The sequence below is a fragment of the Haliotis cracherodii genome, unplaced genomic scaffold, assembly GCF_022045235.1.
Source record: "Haliotis cracherodii isolate W230 unplaced genomic scaffold, xgHalCrac1.p SCAF_14, whole genome shotgun sequence".
Classification (NCBI taxonomy): domain Eukaryota; kingdom Metazoa; phylum Mollusca; class Gastropoda; order Lepetellida; family Haliotidae; genus Haliotis; species Haliotis cracherodii.
Window position 1 is genome coordinate 11,848,867 of NW_027266269.1, and position 24,396 is coordinate 11,873,262.

At 44.3% G+C, this 24,396-nt stretch overlaps 1 protein-coding gene across 1 annotated transcript; it reads right to left on the reverse strand.

The window, feature by feature from the left end:
• Window positions 1–2,407: 2,407 nt before the first annotated feature.
• On the reverse strand, window positions 2,408–21,199 carry LOC139460555 (solute carrier family 23 member 1-like). The gene is made up of 11 exons (XM_071242022.1): window positions 21,037–21,199; window positions 15,193–15,350; window positions 13,505–13,587; window positions 10,665–10,828; window positions 7,655–7,836; window positions 6,714–6,852; window positions 6,136–6,292; window positions 4,686–4,939; window positions 3,979–4,252; window positions 3,349–3,444; window positions 2,408–2,664 (listed from the first exon to the last, which is right to left on the reverse strand). Exons 1-11 carry the CDS (start codon window positions 21,178–21,180, stop codon window positions 2,408–2,410), a joined length of 1,908 nt encoding a protein of 635 aa, XP_071098123.1. The 5' UTR covers window positions 21,181–21,199.
• Window positions 21,200–24,396: the final 3,197 nt, after the last annotated feature.

The window sequence follows — 24,396 nt, forward strand, 5'->3', positions numbered from 1 at the left end:
TCACTGGAGTGTTTGGTACAGACCGCCGTCATATAGCTGCAATTTGCTGAAGGTGGCGTTAAACAGCAAACAAATAAACACTTGAATGATACGAATCTTCATTGGCGGGTCAGTTCATTTTTAATTTTGAGAGTCGAATGTCGATCGAGGAGAGACATTTATACAATAAATAAGTTCGTGGAGATTCTTAATTAATGATGTAAAATATCAATATAGTTACTTCCCTTTATCCAATGCAATGCAATCGGATTAACATCGGTTCCTTTCAGACAGTCCTCGTTATGAGTTCTTACCCCGTAGGTATTCCTGGTGAGAACTGGTCCTCAGCAACATATGCTGGTCTAAAGACCCGACTTAATGGACCGTGTGGTCAGGCTGGGTCACTTGGTTCATTGCATGTCATCGTTCCACGACGTCGGGTGACGTAGCTCATAATATCAGTCATTGGTTTGACCATGCTTGATTTTTTAAAGGCCACCGACATTTTTGGAATATACATTGTGAAAATGGCGACCTACATTGATTTCTATATCTAACAATGGTAAACTGGAAATAATTTGAAAATAATAATAATATTAATATTCTGATTACTTTCATGTTCGTTTTGACTCCCGATTTGTCTTTGTGTGATCAGGGACACCGTGTCGCAATGATGTGCGAGTAACCATTGATCGTAGGTTCAAATCTCAGATCGGCCCTGAGTATATTTCTAGGTTTGTCAGCAACATACTCGTGCTCATGTTTCACCTGCGTGGTAAGCGTCTAACAACTTCACCACTTTAACTAAAGCCAACATAGACAACTCATATACTGTTGTTCAAGGCGGCGATAAAACACTCACTCACCCAGCCACCCAATCTCGCTCACAGAGTCTTACGCGCCTTGGTCCACATGCACAAATCGATCTCAGCGCTAAGATGATCGTAACCCTCACTATTCAACGTAGGCTTACGACAGTCGTAGTGGAAAGATCACATTGTGCAATTGGGGCCTGGATGCGAAAAGGGATCTCATTACTTAAACACACACTTGACTCACACATTAAATAGTACAAACAACGTTGGTGCAGTGCTGCGTTAGAGTGGCGGGTGCTACCTGTAGAGCAGGCCAGAGTTCCCTTTTCGCGTTCCCCTGGTGTCAATACTAATTTTTAATGATCCATTCATATCATTTTCACCACTATTTTGGCTTTTATACCCAGTGGAATCTGTTTGGGCAGATAATCGGGATGATTATTCCCCAGCGTTGACGTTTCATATTGATTAAATTATGAGAGACGTCAATGTACAACAAAGGAAATGGTGAAATTTTCTCAAGATATGACATATATCGTTAACGTTGGAAAACAGAAAACACACAGTTGGCAAGATTTTATTGCGGTGGAATATGAATAACAAAATGTGTCCAGGCCAGATACATGTACATAAGTGGAAAGGTTAGGTCAACAGAAGGTCATTATACTCGTATTCTGCAAACATGCGTGGAATATAACAAAACAAACAAACTTCATTGGTCACTATGGAAGACAATTCAATGTATTAATACATTAGATTCAACCGATGCCATACCACTCATCACTTCAGCTATTAAGACAGAGTCCGCACTTAAATCATCACTGTCATGGTAGAATGGAGATAAACCTGCCTTGGTTTCAATTTAGTGGTTTCGAACCTGAAATGTTGTCATATCCGAAGCTAAAATTAACACGTCGGTTTCAAAGCAATTTACAGGTATATAGAGAGACAGACAGACACACACACACACACACGCACGCACGCACGCACGCACGCACACACACACACACACACACACACACTGAGTTGTAAGCAGGCAGCTTGGGTAACAAATTGTAAGCAAAACATACAATTTTATCTCTGAAAAAATGGAATCAAACAAAGGTTTTTTTTGTAGAACTTCCTGCATGACCAGCGTGAGCAAATAATTCTATTTGTAAAACCCGATGACAAATTTCAGTATATTTAGGAACAGTTTATTAAGCCCAAAAGTAAAATGCACTATGTTTTTTGTCTTATGGTTTGATCTAAATTGACGGTATGACGAGGCTTAATTTTACATTTTTGTAAACATTAATATTATCGAAACGATTCATAAAAGTTAACATGGTGTCTAAACGTCCTTTGCACGTCCATGACAAGGACTTCATAATCTCCCCCAAACATACTACCTGCGCAGACACGAGATGTACCGTACGTCATGTGCAGTTTGTACTTTCTATTTTGGAATGGCTGGTCATAGTTGACTGCCCTTGGAATCTAGAAAAAAGAACTTTCCTCCGATGAGGGTTGAAAATGATGCGGCCTGGGACCAAAATCATGATACTTATTGATGAGGAGGGGGTGTTTACCACCTCCACCCTCGAATATATAATGACCGGCCCTAAGAGGAACTACACACGAGAGTTTCCCAAGAGTGATCTGACATGATCCGGCGTCCCATCTGGCTGGAATGGTGACGTGGGGGTACGATCTAACCCTGTCCCTGGAGGCATGAAGGGGAGCCGTGAACAGCAGGGCAGGTACTGATACAGTCGACCTTGCCAGAACCATCCATAGGTATTGTTTGATGACGTCTCGATGGACACGATGGTGGCGTCAGTCCCAAGAAGATTCTGCCAAGCGTCAATACCTCGGTCTTTCCGTGATCCTGTAAAAGGTGTAGTTGAAAAAGGTGGTTTTATTTTCACATCTCTATTCTACAAAGCAACCACACAGAGAACATGGAGGCAATACATTCACGAGGCAACCCTCGAGTATGATTGTAAAGCTCCACCAAGCTCATCTTGTGGGAACCGCAGTCATATGGATGGGATATTGCAGAGTGATGCCTTAAACATCAAACAAACAAATCCTCTTGTGGGAGAAGGTCGACAAAACCACACAGTTAGCTGTAGAGTACAAGGGAAATACGTTTCAATCAAGTTACTTGAGCCAAATAAGTATTTTGGGACTACAACTCATTAATTTCAGAACATCTAATATGTCCAGGGGACATTTCTTTTGTTTGTAACCTTTATCCCAAACAATTTAGGGAACATGTTATTCTTTTACAAATATTGAGGAAATTAATAAAGATGTTCCGGGTGAAAACATGTACCCTTCTGTGAAAAACTCGTTAATGTATAAATGTAGTATTAACAGTTCGCTCAATCGCATATGTTCTTAATAGATCTGGCCCTTGTCCAACGAAGCGATCCTAGTGCTACGGATATTGTAGGCCTATCAGTATGGGAGTTAAAATCACCGTAGCGCTGAGATCGCCATGTGGCACTGGTCCCTGACTCAATAGTAATTCAATGACGAGTGTTTAGTGATTGGTAAGAATGTTTACCTTTCGCGGTGTTATCCAGGAAGAAGGCGAGGAGGCCACCAAGAAGCATCGGAGTTCCAAGAATAAGTTGCAGAATTTTATCAAGGTCCTTGACCCCTGAAAGAGAATCATATCACATCGGGCCACACTATTGTCTGTCAGATACCATCTATCCTGCAGCTATCTTGTGAGCAAAAGATACGTTTTGAAACAACGAGCTGAAAGATAGATTGTATATGGCAGGAAAAATGCAGTAATCTGGTTCTTATACACCCATAGGTCGCACCATTTTAGAATTGTGTCTATTCTCGTGTTCGCAGTGGCGCATTAATACATAACACAAAGGTTAACTGCCGGTGAACTGCTTACTACTCGCACCTAGTGTGACCCTCCACTAAAAGTGGCCTGGCATATCTCTGGATTATCAAGGCAACGATGATAATGCAAAGTAGAAAGATTAAAGAATAGATATGAAACACTCTAAAATCATAAAGATTCGACACAGATGAAGTCCTCAAGTAATCGCCATGTAGTAGCCAATCACGGACCTGAAATTCGATCTCACACATGTTTGCCTGCAGTTATCTCAAAAGGGTTTCTCACCTACAGGTGTGTACGAACAATCGGTGACTATTAGTGCTAGAGACAAACCTGTTTCGAAGTCCTCAGGGTGTCTCTCTAACCACTCTGGCAAAAATATGCCAATGAACAGAGCCATCCCAACGATGAGGAGGTTCCTGGAAGAGTTCATATTGACGTACTGTAACGAAGAGAGTCCGAGAGTGACCATCATGCCACATGTCGCTACGATAGCACCTGCTAGAGCTGGGTCCGGTACTGTGGCCAAGGCAGCGCCGACCTTCCCCACGACCGACAGCACCAGCATAATGGCACCGGCACTGTACATGATGTAGCGGTGAGCTGTCTGCAACAGTGGCATGGTACGAATCAATCAAAGTATTTAGCTCATTTTGGCCATTTAAAAATCACGGTTATCAAATACAGGTCCACAATGCAGGGTCACAATGGTGTGCACGCAGGTTTATACATTTAAGACTCCAGAAACGCAACAAAAAAACATATTGAAGTAAATTCTTATAAATACATACGTCAACAATGACACGTTCACAGACCACTTATTAAATAATCAACAACCAAAGACTGAAGACAACAATACGAAATCAGCTACGTCGTTCAGCGCAACAATACAACAAAGCCCGGTCATTCTACCATCTACCAATCAAAAATCAGAAGCCCGTAGTGGGCGTGACCTAATGGTCAGCCAATCAAATTCCACGTAATCACTTGCAACTTGTTTATATCCCGAGAAAAGAGCTCTTTTGAGTAAGTGAACATACTTTAGTCAGAGTCATAGCAGCAATGTTGGGTGTGTACGATGTTGTGGAGAGGCCAAATCCCACCGCTCCAGAAAGTAGTCCCCCAAGCCCTTCTATAAATATCCCCCTGTTGATGGCGTGTTTCGGGGGAGTGGTGACTTCACACGCTTTGGCCGCAGCAAAGTAGTCCCCTACAGACTCAATAATGGAGGCAAGGAACCCTGCTATGAATCCTATAAACAGTCCTATGTTAAACGACGGCTTTCCAAACTGACCTGAAACAGTAGAAGGCGTAAGTAGTGTATACTATACATATGTACATAAACATGTTGAAACTCACCTGGCAAAACCAAAGTTGACTGTAAGCACAATAACATAAACAGGTGCTCAATTCTGACTTTTTTTTAATAAACAAGAATAACGTACTTTATCCTGGGGACACTTTAATATAGTCTGCAAGAAAGGGGCAAATTAGTTATGTAATTATTTTTTGCAAAAGAATACAGAAATAGCATTTGTTAGAAAACACACACACAGCTTTTATTTGAAATCTAAACAGCAGTTAGCCTCGTGAATAGTGATCGTGTGGCTGGTTGTACATTTGTGAATGATTGGTTGGTTGGTTGATTTGTTGTTTAACGCCGCACTCAGCAATATTCCAGCTATATGACGGCGGTCTGTAAATAATCGAGTCGGGACCAGACAATCCAGTGATTAATATCATACGCATCGATCCACGCAATTGGGATAGATGACAAGCATCAACCAAGTCAGCGAGCCCGACACCCGATCCCGTTAGTCGCTTTTTACGACAAGCATAGTCGCCTTTTACGGCAACCATGGGTTGCTGAAGACCTATTCTAGCCCGGATCTTCACGGGTCACATTTGTGAATGAATCGAAAATAGCGCCATCGTAACTTCTCAGCGATTCACATGACGTAATTTATGTTCAGGCAATCACACAAAAATAAATTCACCCAGAACTCTTCCATATTTGGGTACCAATAAATGTAGCCAACAAGCGGGCATTTCGCAAACGGCATGACTATAGGCTTTGCATAACAAAAATAGGACATTTTTACGTAATTACTTAATTGTATCGCGAAATTTCTTTAAAAATCAAGTCTTGCTGCAGAGAGACTTCCGTTGTGAGGTATTCGGGTTACGTTTATTATTCCAGCCAGTTAGTAAGACTCAGATACTATCTGTAACAACCCTGTAGGGATTCCAGGTTAGAATACATCCCCAGTTTCCAATGCTGGTCGTAAGAGGTGACCACATGGATCTGTTGGTGAGACTCGGTGACTTGCTTGATTACGTGTCATCGTACCCAGACGGCGTGGGTCGCTGCTCACAATATCGATCATTGATTTGTCAGGTTCAGACTCGATTATTTACAGGTTGCAGTCGTAAAGCTGGAATAATGGGGCGTTAAACCACAAACATACAATCTTTAACAGTGTTGTTTACCTGGGTGGGGGACGTAAAACCATGGCGTGCGATGTAACATCGTGGATTTGGCATCTGTCCTGGCCTTGAACCTTGGATTGGCGGGGTCTGTAGGGAACACGTTTGCATGTGTTAGGATTCCAGATACGGCCCACACTACGAGGATGCTGAGGAGGACCTGATGTTTCAACAACAGTTACAACAACAGTTACAACAACAGTTACAACAAAAGTCACAACAACAGTTTCAACAACAGTTACAACAACTGCCACAACAGTTACAACATGTCACAAACAGTTACAACAGTCACAACAAGAGTTACAACAACTGCCACAACAAAGTAGATATCGCTTGATCTCACCCTAGCGATATCTCCTGTTGGAGCCAGTTTTGGATGAAAACTCATGTTTAGGTTTCACGCCATGCGGGTTCTGGGTCAGAATAAGTACCCCTTTTTTCAGGCTTGAAAGAGTTGACTTCAACTGATTTCGGGTTGTCATATTCTGACAGCGTTAACTACATTCACTCACTTATAACAACATTCAAAATTGACTCATGAATAAATGTTTACTGATAATCGCATGATTGTTTCCACGTACCGGAAGTAGTTGAAAGATGAGCACGCCATGAGTCTTGCTCTTTCTCCTCCTGTGTTGTGCGCTACATGCTCTCCGTGTGGGGAAGGGCACGGCGATATGGCCAAGGTACAACGCAAACAGCACGACCAACACAACACCTCTGGTGAAAAACATTTATAAAAATTGTTTTGTTCTTTGAGCATACTTATGAGCTGCATATGTTTAGATATGTGGTGTGGCAGTTGTTCTGAGTATAACGTTCTACGGCGATGAATGTTAGATATTGTGTGTACATCACGCGAGATTATATCCGAGTTTGTTTCTGTAACTTACATATATAAACCTATTTCCATTCTAATGTATGATAAACTGCCGGGAACAATAGAGCATACACCCATGTTTTATAGTGGCTAGAAATGAAACAACATTCGATGGTGATGTTTAAAAAACACATTGATTCGGACATCATAGTTGTATTTTGGACCTGAGGTGTGTGTGTTTCGGCAACAATTTTCACTTTTAATTTTAATTGATTTGGTCTACAATTGTACAATAGGTTGTCCACCGCCCTGACATTGCTGGGATATTCGCCAAAAGCTGCGTAAAGCCAAACTCTCTCACACACACGTTTATTGGAATAGCTTTCCTGGTGTCATCACTATTTAGTCTCTGAAATCTTATATTACACAATATCCTTCTTGACTAAAAATAAAAAAAATTCCCTATGCTGATTTCAGATGACATTGCCTGTGGAATAGAGCTAGCTTGAGCTGGCTAGACTTGCTTTTGTCTGCATTTCTAGATTCTTTTCTTTTCATAAAATAAATATATCCCACGGTCATGGTGCAGGACTAGTGATTCATAAACACATGTTTATGATATAGTCGGTATCGTTCAAATGACTGATCAGGACAGAGTTTCGTCGCTTTATATTGTCGATAACACTAGAAACTTGTACTTACAGTAAGGATAGTTCCCATGACGACCGTGTGTAGGCAATGGGCACCTTGTACACACTCAATCCCACCAGAGCTATGGTAGGGGCCACTGTAACTGGTCCTACAAACTTCATTAGAAGACCGACAAGTCCTGTCCCACCAATGAGGATCTCAACAGCCGAGGCAGCCATTAAACTTCCAGATATCTGAAAGTACAACTTTTATCATCATCATCAGCAGCAGCAGCAGCAGCAGCAGCATCATCAGCATCATCATCACTATTATTCCTTGTCATCCGCCCTCCATGGTCTAGAGGATAGAGCGTCCGACCGGAGAGGGGAAAGTCGGTGTTTCTATTCCCGGCCGCGTCATACCAAAGACGTTACAGATATTACTTGATGTTACCCTGCCTTGCGCTCGGGATAAACCAGGAACTGGTCAGCTCGATGTCATTATACTGTGTCTGAGTGGCGTATCCATTTTAAATTTGCGGCATGGTATCTCGATGGTGAGATTTTATTTATCATCCAACATCATTCTTCAATTTTTTTCAGTTTGTAGACAGTAATAAGCAGTGTCTTAAGTGTAAAAAGTACTGCTCACAACTTCAGTAGCAGAGCCATCGGTGATGTTGTTTGATTGTGACGTCAGAATAAGGAGGTGAACCTACTGTTATTTGAAATTTGATGTAGTCCCACTGTAGAGTAGATACCTCTTATTTTAACTTGGAACCGAGCGCTTTAGTACATCGAACATGCCATGTCCATTGTAAGGGCGACAGATTGTAGAATTTATTTATTTTTAAACGCTAAACAAATATATTTCTACAACACACCTTACGAATTAACATTTTACTATTTAATTTGCATGTGTAAGTCTATTAGTTAGTTAGCAATTACCCCAAGAAAATAATAAAACCTCAAAATAAACGCCTCTCCACACCGATCTTGGATGTGGCAGAACTTGACCTACATCAGAGTTACAACTTCAAAGCTGTCAATATGGCTGCCAATGTTTACATTAAGGACGAAACGCCGTGATATAACCGGAATACTGTTAAAAGCTGTGTTAAACCCAACTCACTCACTCACTACGAAGCAAGATGACAACCCCGATCTATGATGTGGGTCAACATTAACCTGTAGATTCACTGATAATGAGCCTACTGGTACAATGTCATTACCAATCGAAAGGGAGTATAACTGAACAGCCGCTGTTTAGGCTGCAGGCGAGACGCTTTTGCGATTGCAGTCAAGTCGGCTATTTTGACACGAGGAATCAGCAAGTTTTCACGTGTGAAAGAAAATTATTGTGATATTTGTGTCCCAGAAACAATGTTTAATTTCATGAATGATTTTCTTAATTGTGCGTGTTCTGAAATGAATCTCATCAAGTTTGAAAGGTTGCTATGATCAAGTGTGCTTTGACTTCAGTGATGTCGGGACAATGTTTTTGCTTTTCGAAAAGAGAATCTAGGAGTGTTTCTTATGAACTTTTACACCCTCTCCTGCCAAATCCTTACGGTGGTGGTAGACGGAGATGACAATGAATATCGATCTCTAAAAGGTTTGTAAACAACATGTTGTCCTGAATAACGTTTCATCAAACATGCTTTATAATGTTTTATTTTACGGTCATTGTTGGTTTTTTCAATGATGAAAATATCCTGCTTCTGGTCGCCATAGAATGTCCCTACCAGTTTCATAAACATTTCATTTGTACGGAAAAAATATGTTTTCATTAAATCTTGTAATGTCATCAACGTAGCAGACAGGGTTGCGGCCAAGAACGCCGAAAACATCCTATGATCTATCGGCAGTCATTTTATATGAATCGATATGGAGGCTATCGATGTATTCATACGCATATTTTTCTGTGTGCAAAGGCTTAATATATTTGAAAGGTGTTTCCGGAGCAAAAAGGCAAACTCTTTTAAACCAATCAGAATCAGGCATTCACCAATGTCCTGGTAGAATGGTCTTCAAGGCGTTGTGGTGCAATTTCATTGCAGCGATATCTACAATGTTGATGTCGCTTGATCTCACCCAAGCGGTATCACCTGTGGGAACCAGTTTGGGATGATAAATAAGGGCGATAATCTTGAACCCCCTTTCGCCTCACCTAAAGCATTATAAGATTTTCGGCAGACGTGTGGACCGCCTCCGTGGTCTTGTGGTAGAGCGTCCGCCCGGAGAGCGGAAGGTCGGTGGTTCGATCCCCGGCCGCTTCATACCAAAAGACGTTAAAAGATTGTACTTGTTGTTATCCTGTCTGGCGCTCGGCATTAAGGGGCTAAAACAAGGACTGGTCGTCTCGGAGTCAGTATACTGTGTCTGAGTGGGGTATTCATGTTCAACTGCGGCATGGTATCTCAGTGAGCTAGCACTATAAATCGGCATCAGTCCGGACTAGTACAAGCAGCCACACACACACATACACGTACATGCACGTCGCTATATAAGTGCAATAATCTTGGACGCGACGTTAAACCCAATTTCACCTCACCTCACCTCACGGCAGACGTGTGGTAGCAGTGTTTACATGATACCCCTATTCCTCCCCGATCTGGGTTTGTCAGCACCATACCCGTGCTCGTGGGCGTCACCAAAGTGGTAAACGTCGGAGACCTGCATCACTTCGGACTTTTCCCCCACATTAAGCGGACACATCGTGAGAAACATGTAACTGGAGTACTGTTACACGCGGCGTTAAACACAACTCACTCACTCACCCATTAGGGAAGTGTGCATATATGAAGATCAAATCACTGTACAGGTCCAAGTTCCGTCCTGGGTTCGAATCCATGTTCGCTCCAATTATGTTTCCATGTTTGTCGGCACCATCCATTCTGGTGGTTTTCTCCAAAATGGTAAACTCCAAGACCTGCATCACTTTGGGCTTTCCTCCCACATTGAGCCGACATGATACAACTGAAATACCGCGGCGTTATATCAATTAGGATCTTTAGTCTCCCACCATTAAACACCTTCTGCAAAGCAATGACAATCATTGTACGAAACTTAGATACACATACTTCTCTCAGTTTGTCTTCGGGACTCAAACAGGTCGGCAAGTTGGCCATTGGAACAGTATCTGGAGTTGAGGTTGTGTTGTTGTAACCGTCGTCGGTGATGTTGTAGTCTGTGCTGTTGTAGTCTGTGCTGTTGTAGTCTGTGCTGTTGTAGTCTGTGCTCCTATCTGCAAAGGAATTATTATTATTATTATTATTATTATTATTATTGGCACAGTCAGGCTAGTATGGCTTCTCATCAGTTCAGGGCCCTTGCCCCCTCTACACGCAGCCGTAACAGCGAATGGGACTTCTCCCAGGGAAGCGCTACCTAGTCGAATCCACCCAGAACTTTTCAGAGCGTGTGAAGACTCCCCAACACTGCAGCCTTCTGCATTACCCAGATTGGCTGTATTCCTGGCAGCAAACCCGGGTACTCTCCCAATGTCAGTCAACAGATTGGGAGGGACCAAACCTAAAGCACCGAGAACAAATGGGAGACGGACAACTTGGTACTTGGGATGCAACCATGACATATCGAAAGCGCGGTCCCCATATTTGCCATATTTTTCCTGAATTATTAGTATCAGTATTCGTATAAGTATTTGTATTATTGGTGTTGTTATTGTCATTGTTATTGTTGTTGTTGCTGTTGTATTATTATTGGAACCCTTTCTCTCACCTCTCTCTCCACACAGCCCTCTTTCACACACACAACCTAGCCACACAGCAAACAAGGAGAAAATCCACTACCTGCCTCACTCACTCACCCCTACCCATCCACCCCACCATCTGCCCATTAAGCCACTGAATCTCTCTCAACAATTCACTCACAAAAGCAGCACTCCCTCACCTACCAACCGACTCACCTAGCCACCACTCACCCACCCACTCTCATATCCACTCACTGAGCCACCCACTGACCCACCTACTCATGCACCTACCCACCACACTCACTCACTCACCAACCCACCTACACACTCACACACTCAATCACATACTCACCTACCTACTCACCCATTCACTCACTCACCCATCTACACACTTACCCACTCGCATACTCACCTACCTACTCACACACACACTCAACAAACCCAACACTCACTCACGCACTGAACCACCCACTGACCCACCTACCCACCCACCTAACCATCACTCACTTACCCACCCACTCACTCTCTCACTAACTCACTCACCAACCCACCCCCACACACACTAACACTCACTCACACGCTCACACACACTCACACACTCACTCACTCACTGAACCACCCATTGACCCATCTACCCACCCACCTAACCGTCACTCACTTACCCACCCACTCACTCTCTCAATAACTCACTCAGCAACCCACCTACACACCCACTCACTCACTCTCACACACTCACTCACACCTTCACTCACTCACACACAACAGTCACAAGAGCACTTCATCACTGAGTGTAGGTCCTTTGTCATCCCCGGGTACGTTAGCAATCCCGGATACAGTGTTGACTTTGACATGTTAGGACAATGACTCGAAACCTGCTGGGCCTCAATCAGGAAGTTACTGCACTGTCCCCAAGATCCCAGGAGCGACCTCTCCTGGAGAACACAGGTAACACAACGCCGGCCCCGCTCCCTCCTGCCCACACACCAACCCAGGGCTTTCACTCACTCACCCAATCATCCACCCACCCACCAACCCACCGCACCCACACCCACCCACCAACCCACCGCACCTACACCCACCCACCAACCCACCGCACATACACCCACCCACCAACCCACCCGACCAGACACCCACCCACCAACCCACCGCACCCACACCCACCCACCAACCCACCCGACCAGACACCCACCCACCAACCCACCGCACCCACACCCACCCACCAACCCACCCGACCAGACACCCACCCACCAACCCACCACACCCACACCCACCCACCAACCCACCCGACCAGACACCCACCCACCAACCCACCCGACCAGACACCCACCCACCAACCCACCGCACCTACACCCACCCACCAACCCACCCGACCAGACACCCACCCACCAACCCACCACACCCACACCCAAACACCAACCCACCGCACCCACACCCAAACACCAACCCACCGCACCCACACCCACCCACCAACCCACCGCACCTACACCCACCCACCAACCCACCGCACCTACACCCACCCACCAACCCACCCGACCAGACACCCACCCACCAACCCACCACACCCACACCCACCCACCAACCCACCCGACCAGACACCCACCCACCAACCCACCACACCCACACCCAAACACCAACCCACCGCACCCACACCCACCCACCAACCCACCGCACCTACACCCACCCACCAACCCACCGCACCTACACCCACCCACCAACCCACCCGACCAGACACCCACCCACCGCACCCACACCCACCCACCAACCCACCGCACCTACACCCACCCACCAACCCACCGCACCTACACCCACCCACCAACCCACCGCACCTACACCCACCCACCAACCCACCCGACCAGACACCCACCGCACCCACCCCCCTCCACCAACACATTCGCTCACCCGTACACTAACACGCTCGCTAACTCACCAACTCACTAGGGGCACAAGTTCTGAGTGTCCCATTCGTCTAATTCGCTATGCAGCGTTGCGTTTCTTGGTCACGCCAGAAACATTTGATCATGGGTTCGCATCCCGGTTCGCCCCGATTATGTTTCTAGGTTTGTCAGCACCATGCATGTGCTCGTGTGTTTCACCAAAGTGTTAAGTTCTAAGACCTACCTCACTTCGGGCTTTCCTCTAACACCGACATGAACTCGAATACTGTTCAAAGCGGCATTAAACTCACTCACTCAATCACTCACATCAACTCACCTGTACAAGACCACTCCCTGCTTCTCTGAGCTGCCAGCAAGGCAGGTAGAAATGCTGCCGCCGGACCCTGGATCATCGGCAGCCTGGGGAAAGAGTAATTGCAACGAGGCACTCTCAGTTGACACAAGGAATCAGTATGAATGAGTCGTGTTTTGTGCCGCAGTCAGCTATGTTCGATCTTTCTCAAGGCGACCATTAAATAACCTGAGCCTGGGGCCCGTTGCACACAGCGATATCAGCGCTATGTTAAAAAGTGGGCGTTATGAAAGTGTTAGCGGAACAGGTCCCAGTTAAACAAGCATCACCAACTTCCGGGTAGATTGACGTTGCCAAGTTACGCTGTAGTCGGAGTGTAGTTTGCGGTGTGTGTGGTGCGGTGTCTGGTGTGTAGAGTGTGGTGTGTGATGTGTGGTGTGTGATGTGTTCAGTGTGTTGTGTGTGGTGTGTGATGTGTAGAGTGTGGTGTGGTGTGGTGTGGTGTGGTGTGGTTTGTGATGTGTTGAGTGTGTTGTGTGTGGTGTGGTGTGGTGTTGTGTGGTGTGGTGTGGTGTGGTGTGGTGTGGTGTGTGATGTGTAGAGTGTGGTGCGTGACGTGTGTGGTGTGGTGTGTGATGTGTAGAGTGTGGTGTGTGACGCGTGTGGTGTGTGATGATTTGAGTGTGGTGTGTGTGGTGTGGTGGGTTGTGGTGTGTGATGTGTTGAGTGTGTTGTGTGTGGTGTGGTGTGATGTTGTGTGGTGTGGTGTGGTGTGTGATGTGTAGAGTGTGGTGCGTGACGTGTGTGGTGTGGTGTGTGATGTGTAGAGTGTGGTGTGTGACGTGTGTGGTGCGGAGTATGTGTTGTGTGGTGTGGTGTGACGTGTGGTGTGTGATGTGTGGTGTGTGATATGTAGAGTGTGATGTGTTGTGTGTGGTGTGTGATGTGTGTGTTGTGTGTTGTGTGGTGTGTGATGTGTTGTGTGTGGTGTGGTGTGGTGTGGTGTGTGTAGAGTGTGGTGTGTGACGTGTGTGGTGTGGTGTGTGATGTGTAGAGTATGGTGTGTGACGTGTGTGGTGCGGAGTATGTAGTGTGTGGTGTGGTGTGGTGTGTGATGTGTGATGTGTGGCGTGTAGTGTGTGGTGTGTGATGTGTAAGGTGTGATGTGTGTGGTGTAAAGAGTGTGGTGTGTGATGTGTCTTGTGTCTGGTGTGTAGAGTGTGGTGTGTAGCGTGTAGTATGTGGTGTGTTGAGTGTGGTGTGGTGTGGTGTGGTCTGGTATGTGGTGTGGTGTGGTGTGGTGTGGTGTGGTGTGGTGTGGTGTGGTGTGGTGTGGTGTGGTGTGGTGTATGGTGTGGTGTGGTGTGGTGTGGTGTGGTGTGGTGTGGTGTGGTGTGGTGTGGTGTGGTGTGGTGTGGTGTATGGTGTGGTGTGGTGTGGTGTGGTGTATGGTGTGGTGTGGTGTGTGGTGTGGTGTGGGTGTGGTGTGGTGTGGTGTGGGTGTGCGTTTGAGGGATGTTGGGTGTTGGATATGCTGTGTTTGTTGCCGGGTGTGGGGATTTATTTGTCGGGGACCATATTCACGAAGTGTACCCAGCGTTAAGACAATTAAAGCGGTAAACTTAGATATGATTGGCGAATCCACATAAAAGGCAACCCTTCTCTCCCCCCAAACAAGACAAAGGGTGAAGTTAATACATGCTACTACTTACCTGGTACCTAGTGCTGTCTGAAGCAGGGTACAGGCGCCTGATGTAAAGATTATGGTAGAAAAGAGTTGGGTTCTAATAAGACTGTCATGATCTGCGCCCACTATCTCAGCGGCAAGGAAACTCATCACCAGAAATGAAGGAACGCACATCAACGTATGCTGTGAATATAAAATAGTGAATGCATTTGCGTCTTTAATCAAACGAAACAACATACTTCCCTGTGTCCTATTCATGGCGGACTCACAGAAAACTTATAGCTTTGCAGGACGAACTTGGCATACGCATCAATTGGACAACTACGCTTGTTTGTTTGTTGATTTATCACGCTGCAGTCAACAGCATCCTGTTACATCACGGCAGCCTGTTCATAATCGAGTCGGGGAATGACAAACTAGTGGTTGATAGCGTGAGAAACGCCCAGAGTGTGAGGGGACACTGACACACAATCTGTCTGGGATGGCAGACATGTGCGAGTGGGTGAATGGTTTACTATGACGCCACAGAAAGCAGTAGTCCATCTGAATCCAAACTGCGGGGCAAAAGAAAGTATACACTGGAACATTCTCACTTTACTCTGCTCATAACTGTGGACTGTGAAAGTGCACCATCCATCCAACCAACACCCCCACACACACACACACCCACACACCCCCACCCCCACACCCCAAAAAAACAAAAACCCCACCCCATGTTCCTTGAGACGTCATGTGCACGTGACCTGTTGTGAGATACTCGTTGATATGATGAATGTAATATCACCTATGATACTCGAATCAAATACATCACCATCAACCATTTCTTGTTTGTTTCATGTTTATCACCACCATCAGACATGGATGTACACTTTCTTTTGCCCAACAAAGTACATCACGGCGTTCTGTTATTAAAGCGCTCTAGCATGGCTATTAAACAAACAACAATGCTTGTCTCCCGGGTACAACGACACCCGTAGCCACATCTAGCCTTACAAGAGAACCTTGACTGGAGACATCAACTTGATTAGTTTTCAAATGGGGATGTAGTATTTAAAAACGCCGAGCGGTTCATTCCCCCTTTTCGTATCCTGTTTGCGAGACGCCAAAGTTGACCTGATTTAAAATGACAATGCAAGACAGATAATGTGTAGTGTCGGAGACCTGACATTCGTTAGACACACATTAGTAAGACAGCTGAGAACAAGACAATTTATGGTTGAGTGAACTAATTAGGTGTATAACCGTGATGTCCGGGTCAGTCTCAGCCTGTCACACAAGTGCAGCCATATTTACTGTCTCCCTCTCATTACCGAAGTGAAATGTCTTAGACAAATGCTGTAATTCTTAAAAATATGCTTGATTTATTTCAATAACTCCAGGTATTTCACGGAAACAAAATGATAAAAAACTCTTTGATGTTAGGGGAAATGGGAATTAAAGTCTCGATGGGGTATTAGTTTATCTTACCCGAAGGGTAGAGGGTACACCCATGGGGGTATGAGTTGGTGTACCCTCTGTTAGTTTATGTTCCCCGAAGACTAGAGGGTACACCCGAGGGGGTATGGGTTGGTGTACCCTCTGTTACTTTATGTTCCCCGAAGGCTAGAGGGTACACCCGAGGGGGTATGGGTTGGTGTACCCTCTGTTACTTTATGTTCCCCGAAAACTAGAGGGTACACCCGAGGGGGTATGGGTTGGTGAACCCTCTGTTAGTTTATGTTCCCCGAAGACTAGAGGGTACACCCGAGGGGGTATGGGTTGTTGTACCCTCTGTTACTTTATGTTCCCCGAAAACTAGAGGGTACACCCGAGGGGGTATGGGTTGTTGTACCCTCTGTTAGTTTATGTTCCCCGAAGACTAGAGGGTACACCCGAGGGGGTATGGGTTGTTGTACCCTCTGTTAGTTTATGTTCCCCGAAGGCTAGAGGGTACACCCGAGGGGGTATGGGTTGTTGTACCCTCTGTTACTTTATGTTCCCCGAAAACTAGAGGGTACACCCGAGGGGGTATGGGTTGGTGTACCCTCTGTTAGTTTATGTTCCCCGAAGGCTAGAGGGTACACCCGAGGGGGTATGGGTTGGTGAACCCTCTGTTACTTTATGTTCCCCGAAGGCTAGAGGGTACACCCGAGGGGGTATGGGTTGGTGTACCCTCTGTTACTTTATGTTCCCCGAAGGCTAGAGGGTACACCCGAGGGGGTATGGGTTGGTGTACCCTCTGTTACTTTATGTTCCCCGAAAACTAGAGGGTACACCCGAGGGGGTATGGGTTGGTGAACCCTCTGTTAGTTTACGTTCCCCGAAGGCTAGAGGGTACACCCGAAGGGTATGGGTTGGTGTACCCTCTGTTACTTTATGTTCCCCGAAAACTAGAGGGTACACCCGAGGGGGTATGGGTTGGTGAACCCTCTGTTAGTTTACGTTCCCCGAAGGCTAGAGGGTACACCCGAAGGGTATGGGTTGATGTTCCCTTGTTAATTTATGTTCAACTCATGTCACCCGACTGACCGGTCACCAACGAATGTACCTTACCGCACACCTCATTACATTGCATGTATGTCTTATCTATGCAGGTATGTCTTATCTACGCAGGTATGTCTTATCTATGCAGGTATGTCTTATCTATGCAGGTATGTCTTATCTATGCAGGTATGTATTATCTACGCAGGTATGTCTTATCTACGCAGGTATGTCTTATCTATGCAGGTATGTCTTATCTATGCAGGTATGTCTTATCTATGCAGGTATGTCTTATCTACACAGGTATGTCTTACCTACGCAGGTATGTCTTATCTATGCAGGTATGTCTTATCTATGCAGGTATGTCTTATCTATGCAGGTATGTCTTATCTACGCTGGTATGTCTTATCTATGCAGGTATGTCTTATCTATACAGGTATGTCTTATCTATGCAGGTATGTCTTATCTATGCAGGTACATGCATGTCTTATCTACGCAGGTATGTCTTATCTACGTAGGTATGGCTTATCTACGAAGGTATGTCTTATCTATGCAGGTATGTATTATCTATGCAGGTATGTCTTATCTACGCATGTTTGGGTACGAATCTGTAAGACTACCACAGTTTTGTAATTATAGCAGACGACAGAAAACAAACTCTATTGCCCCTGGATCTATTTCATTCGGAAAATATCGTAAATATCCGGAGAAAGGCGTCTTACATCATTGATTCGAGATACAAACTTGCGGTTGGTATGTTGCAAATGTAATTCCACCAGTTCCAATTCCACCAATTCGAACGGGGAACATACGTACCTTGAAAATGTACCTTAAATGTTAAGAGGTACGTAGAATATAATAGAAAGGTTCCCAGCCAATAAGAATCCGACATTCACGAGTAAGGTAACATAAATGTGTTTAAGTACATGAATTTCAGAGTTCGAATAGGTTGTATAAAGATTGTATCAATATTATGTTCTGTCTAGCTTAAATGTTATTTAACGTCACTGTTTACAGACAACAGCCTGTCATGGATCGAGTACCAAAACATAAACAGTAGCTGAAAGTATGAGCAAGGATCCTAGGCATATCGGAACGATAACGCACAATTTGTCAAAGCGTCTGACCTCCATATCAGAGTGGGGCATGTGTGACCCAATCGTCTGAGGCGCCGCAATTCGCTGTGCAGAGTTGCATCCCTTGGGCACTCCAGAAATCTAGGATAGTGGGTTCGAATCCCGCTTCGCCCTATTTGTTTCTAGATGTGTCACCGTTCCCGTGCTCTTGTTTTATGACAAAGTGACACACGTCTAAGACTTGCATCAGTTCGGACTTTCCTCCCACATTAAGCTGTCACGCCGTGATATGACTGGAATACTGTTTAAAGCGGCGTTAAACCAAACTAGCTCACTCACTTACCCTATATCAGTTGAGGTCTAATCTAACTCGAGATAATAATCATACAGTATCGTAGATACATTTCAAACTCACATAAAACATAAACCGTTTTAAATGCCCTCCAAAAAATGACAGAAATATTCAAAGATTACACTTTCTCACACTTTTATCGACTGTTCTGTCAAATTCGACAAACGAATCGAATAACTAGAATATGGAGGCAAGAAGTTTCAGAAATACACCAACAGAAAAGGACTTTTATTTGCAATAAAAGTGAAAGTGTTCTGTTTGTTTGTTTGTTTGATGCCGCACTCGGCAATATTCCAGCTATATGACTGTTGTATGTAAATAATCAAGTCTGGACCAGACTATCCAGTGATTGACATCATGTGCATCGATATACGCAATTTGGATACGACGACATGCATCAACCAAGTCAGCGAGCCCTCCAAGCAGGAAAGTGAACGTGAAGTGAAAGTAAAAGTGAAAGTGAAAGGCAAGTGAAAGTGACAGTGGTGGAAGGGATGAGTCACCAGCTGATGTAACCAGCCACGTGAAAGATGTTGGGTGTCTTTCTGAGTGATTGATTGATTGAGTGAGTGAGTGAGTATGGTTTTACGCCACTTTATCAATATACCAGCAATATCACGGCGGGGGACGCCGGAAATGGACTTCACACACTGTACCCATGTTGGGGATCGATCCCGGGTCTTCAACGTGACGGGCGAACGCTTTAACCACTAGGCTACCCGACCGCCCCAGGGTGTCTTTTAGCAGATCGATTGAAGCTCAGAACAGAAAATGTAGGAAATCAAAACTATCGATTTTTGTATATACTGATTGGCTGTAACGGTAAACAATAAAAAGAAAGGAAGTGCAAGACAGAGTTCTACTGTGGTCGAATCTGTATATTGATGGTATTAATAAGGGTTTCTTTAACCCGAATTACAAATTTGTATCTAAAAAACCCGGAAATTAGCTCAGATTAGAAAACACATTTAGCCCAGGGCAGTGTCAGGTCCAAGCAAACACACCCCTGCCTCGAACTTTAAATTTTAGATAACTTACAGTTTTCGGTAAGTTAAAAAAATGGGTTTAATACCGCCTAAACAATTTAAGCATTGTTGGTACAGGTTAGATTAAAAAGTGCAACTTTGAAATAGAAAGCAATTGAAGAGCTTAGAGCTTAAAGGGGCCAAAATGCAACGTGGCCCTTTTTGCATATTATTGCATAAATAACATCTATGAGTTCTTGTCTACCTGTAGAAAAAATATTGTATGTTTTCATGGATGCGTTTTTAAAAATTCTAATATAGCTACTTAAAATTCTTTAAAAGGGCCAAATTCAAGTTCCAAAAGGAGCAAAGTCACTTGGATAGATTTTGGTCGTTTTAGCTCTGATTTCCGTGTGTGGTTGAGACTGGTTGTCCGAGAGAGATTTTGAAAGTTTGGACACCTTATAATTATGTTTCAACTATTGCAACAAAGTTAGCATTAGCTTAATCATTTAAAAGTACTTCAATCGTTTGAGTTTGTACTTTTAGTAGTAGTTTTATTAATCTCACATGTTAAATCCAATGCAAATGCCTGAGGGTCTAAAAGGGCCAAAATACAGACATTGGCCCTTCCCATCCTTACACAAATTAAAAACGTAAGTTTATTTCCTTTTTTGAATGTTTTTTATAACAACATTTATATCTCTGCTGTAAGAATGCGTTAATGTCTAGGAAATTATCGGTAAAAACAATGTTCATTAACATGCATAATATTATGTGTTTTAATCACTTTTCTCAAAACAGACTCCACATGACATTGGCCCTAATGGCTCTAAGCTCTTCAATTGTAAAAATGCGGAACCGAAATCAAATACAGCATGCAAGCAAATACGAAAACCTTTTATAATGATCGGATCGGCGGTACGGCGACACACGATTTGGGTACGTAGCTCAACGGTTGCACGTGTGTTATATGTTCTAAGCCTTTTTTAAGTATGTCTACATATTTGTTCTACCTGTAAAGCTGCACCCAGGGTGAATAGAACCGGAGGTGGTTTTGTGAGGGTGTAGCGCAACGCTGTCTCCGATTTTTCACCATCCTCGTGAACGTCTGGCGCTGCATCCTCGGACCCCACGTCTTCGTCAACTACATCCGCCATGATGGCCTGCTGCTTGCACTCGGTCGTTCCTGCGCACGTACAGACAATATACGAGTTGAACGATAGTGCAAACTTCGCATTAACTAAAAGCATCAGATGTGGATATTCGTTTGCAAGCGTGGGTCCTAACGTCAAACTTGTAGCAATATTCCTGCATTATCACGGCTTCACAATTTGTACCCATGTGGACAAGCAAATAGCTGAATACTGCATGACGAGCAAACACTATTAACACTTAAGTTACCCAACACTTCACTGCATAATTACGTTCTATACTCACAGTCAGGTGTTCGACAATGCCTCCGACATCTTGTTTAGTAATGTCCATATATGGACGACGGGTCAGGGGCATTCAGACGACAGTCATTCTTTGAGAATTCTATCAGCCCACAGTATAACACTGCGCCTTTGTACCTGCATTTGACACGCGATCGTTGGCTTATAGAGCCATGTATACTGTAACTTTGTAAGCATTTCTAAATACTGGGCGCCGTCTGGAGGGTTAGATGGAATACCGTAAGGGATCTCGCGATCTATGGTGAGTTAGATGGGTTTAACGCCGCCATTAACAGTATTCCAGTTTTATCACGGCGTGTCAGCTTAATGTGGGAGGAGAGCCCGAAGTGATGCAGGTTTCAGACGTTTACCACTTCGGTGAAAACCACGAGCACGGGTATGGCGCTGACAAACCTAGAAACATAATTGGGGCGAACCGGGATTCGAACCCACAATCATATGTTTCTGGCGTGCCCAAGGGACGCAACTCTGCACAGCAAATCGCGGCGCCTTAGACGAAGTGTAATGTGCAGTGTACTAAAACCAGATTTTCTCGCATTCTCTCACCTTTTGCAGTATTACCTGGTTTCCAAATATCGAGGTCGCGAAAATCCCTAGAGCTGGAGAATGACCTGTACAGTGTTCCATAGATATACATGTATGGATATATCCAGTTAAACATAACAAGATGTTGGGTGGGGTGTCATGTTGGCGGAAAGCTGAGAGTGGGATGGAAGCCTAAATATGGCGTCAAAACCCTTACAAATCCAATAGAAATCTCTGCATAAAGCAGAGTCGATTGTACGATTCCGACTATATCATGAGCATGTGTTTATGAATCACTATCAAATAGTAATGATGCATCGTGGAGATTATGGGTTTCAGTCATGTATGCAAGACATACGGGGGCGGTGGGGTAGTCTAGTGGTTAAAGTGTTCGCTCGCCACGCCGAATGCCCGGGTTCGATTCCCAACATGGGTACAATATGTGAGGCCCGTTTCTGGTGTCCCCCGCCGTGATATTGCTAACATCGGCGTAAAGTAGTACTCACTCATTCAAGTCATACAATATTTTCTCTGAAATATGCTACACAAAATCTTTAGGACAAACACAACATTATTTAACCACTGAGGAAAGTTTCTTCAAGACGTATCTGTTTACATAAAAATGCCTGTATCAGTGAACACGTTATTCATGGCAGTGGTATAAGGGTGACTCGTCACCATCACACCTCTACAAGTTGAACACTCCAACTTAAGACAAACATTCGCCTACCTGGAGATACCCACAGAACAACTGTAAGATCGTCAGAGATGTACGGTCCACAGTAACCGCAATGATCTTCTGTACGCACGTCACTGATCTTCTTTTCTGTTTGAACGTCAGTGATCTTCTGTTATATCCAAACGTCAGTGATCTTCTAATACTAGTATGTGAAACGTCAGTGATCTTTGTTATGTCTAAACGTCAGTGATCTTATGTTCTGTCTAAACGTCAGTGATCTTCTGTTCTCTCTAAACGTCAGTGATCTTCTGTTCTCTCTTAAAGTCAGTGATCTTCTGATACTAGTATGTGAAACGTCAGTGATCTTTGTTATGTCTTGACAGTGGACTATCGTCACTACAAACAAGCACACAAGCAGGATATTCAGCTATGCCTATTATATAATGTCAGTCCATATCTATTTATAGTTGTGACGACGTGGGCACCATGTGTACATCCGGTTACACCTCAAGACGATTGGAATTCCTCGGGATTCATGTTTGGCTGACTCTGCATGATACATGACATAGTCATGTTAAACCTGAGCCTTAAATATACACCACTTTACATTACATGTTGAGAACATTCCTACGTTAGGTTCAAAGCCGCGTTTAACAGTTTTCCAGTTTTATCACAGTGCGCAGCTTGATATTAGAGGAAAGCACGAAGTGATGCAGGTCTTAGAACTTTACCACTTGGGTGAAACTCACGAGCACGGGTATGGTGCTGACAAACGTAGAAAAATATTTGGGGCGTGACCGCCTCCGTGGTCCTGTGGATAGAGCGTACGTGTAATTGGAAGGTCAGTGGTTCGATCCCCTTGTCGCTTCATATCATTGGTGAATGGAAGGTACAGACAAACCCACAAACATGATAAGGTTGAACCGGGATTCGAAACCACGATCAAAGGTTTCTGACACGCCCATAGGACAGCATTATTTCGACAATGCATTCGAAATATCGCATTGCTTTTATTATATTTACATATAGGCTTTAACTTTGTTTCTTGTCAGCTACACCATAAAAACGATGCTCATGATGTCAGTCACTGGATTGTTTGGTCCAGACTCGATTATTTACAGACCGCCGTCATATAGCTTGAATATTGCTCAGTATGGCGTTGAACAACAAACAAACATTATGTTACATGTGGTATATATCATGTTCAGATGAGAGATGTATGAGATATATCAACCCCAGAAAGTATGTACCGTAATCATTTCACGAAACAATCAAAGTTCTTCTTATTGTTTGACAAACATCATTTGTTTTGATGTTTAACCTGTCAGTGTTACAAACATGATTCCCCGAGAACTGTCCGAGAATCGTGTTCAAAAAAGTACAATCAAAAGCGAAACTAACTGTAAAATAACAGTTCGTAATAATAGGTTGACGTTTTAGAAAAAAATATGTATATATGCGAAAAAGAATAGAATTTATTCGAAGAATGAGTGAGTTGGGTTTTAACGCTGCTTTGAAAATTTTGCAGTGACATCACGGCGTGTCAGGTAAATGTGGGAGGAACGCCCGAAGTAATGCAGGTCTCAGACGTTTACAACTTTGGTGAAAACCACGAGCACGGTTATGGTGTTGACAGACATAATCGTGGCGAATCGGGATTCAAACCAATGTTCATAGGCGTCTGGTCTGCCCAAGGGGCGCAACTCTGCTTGCAT

Excerpts from the sequence above, each read along its gene's own strand:
- LOC139460555 (XM_071242022.1), bottom strand. The coding sequence starts at position 21,180 with ATGGCGGATGTAGTTGACGAAGACGTGGGGTCCGAGGATGCAGCGCCA. Across the intron at positions 10,829-13,504 it reads CAGGGAGTGGTCTTGTACAG|ATAGGAGCACAGACTACAAC; the intron begins GTGAGTTGATGT and ends ATTCCTTTGCAG. Across the intron at positions 3,445-3,978 it reads CCCTGAGGACTTCGAAACAG|GGGTCAAGGACCTTGATAAA; the intron begins GTTTGTCTCTAG and ends ATTCTCTTTCAG.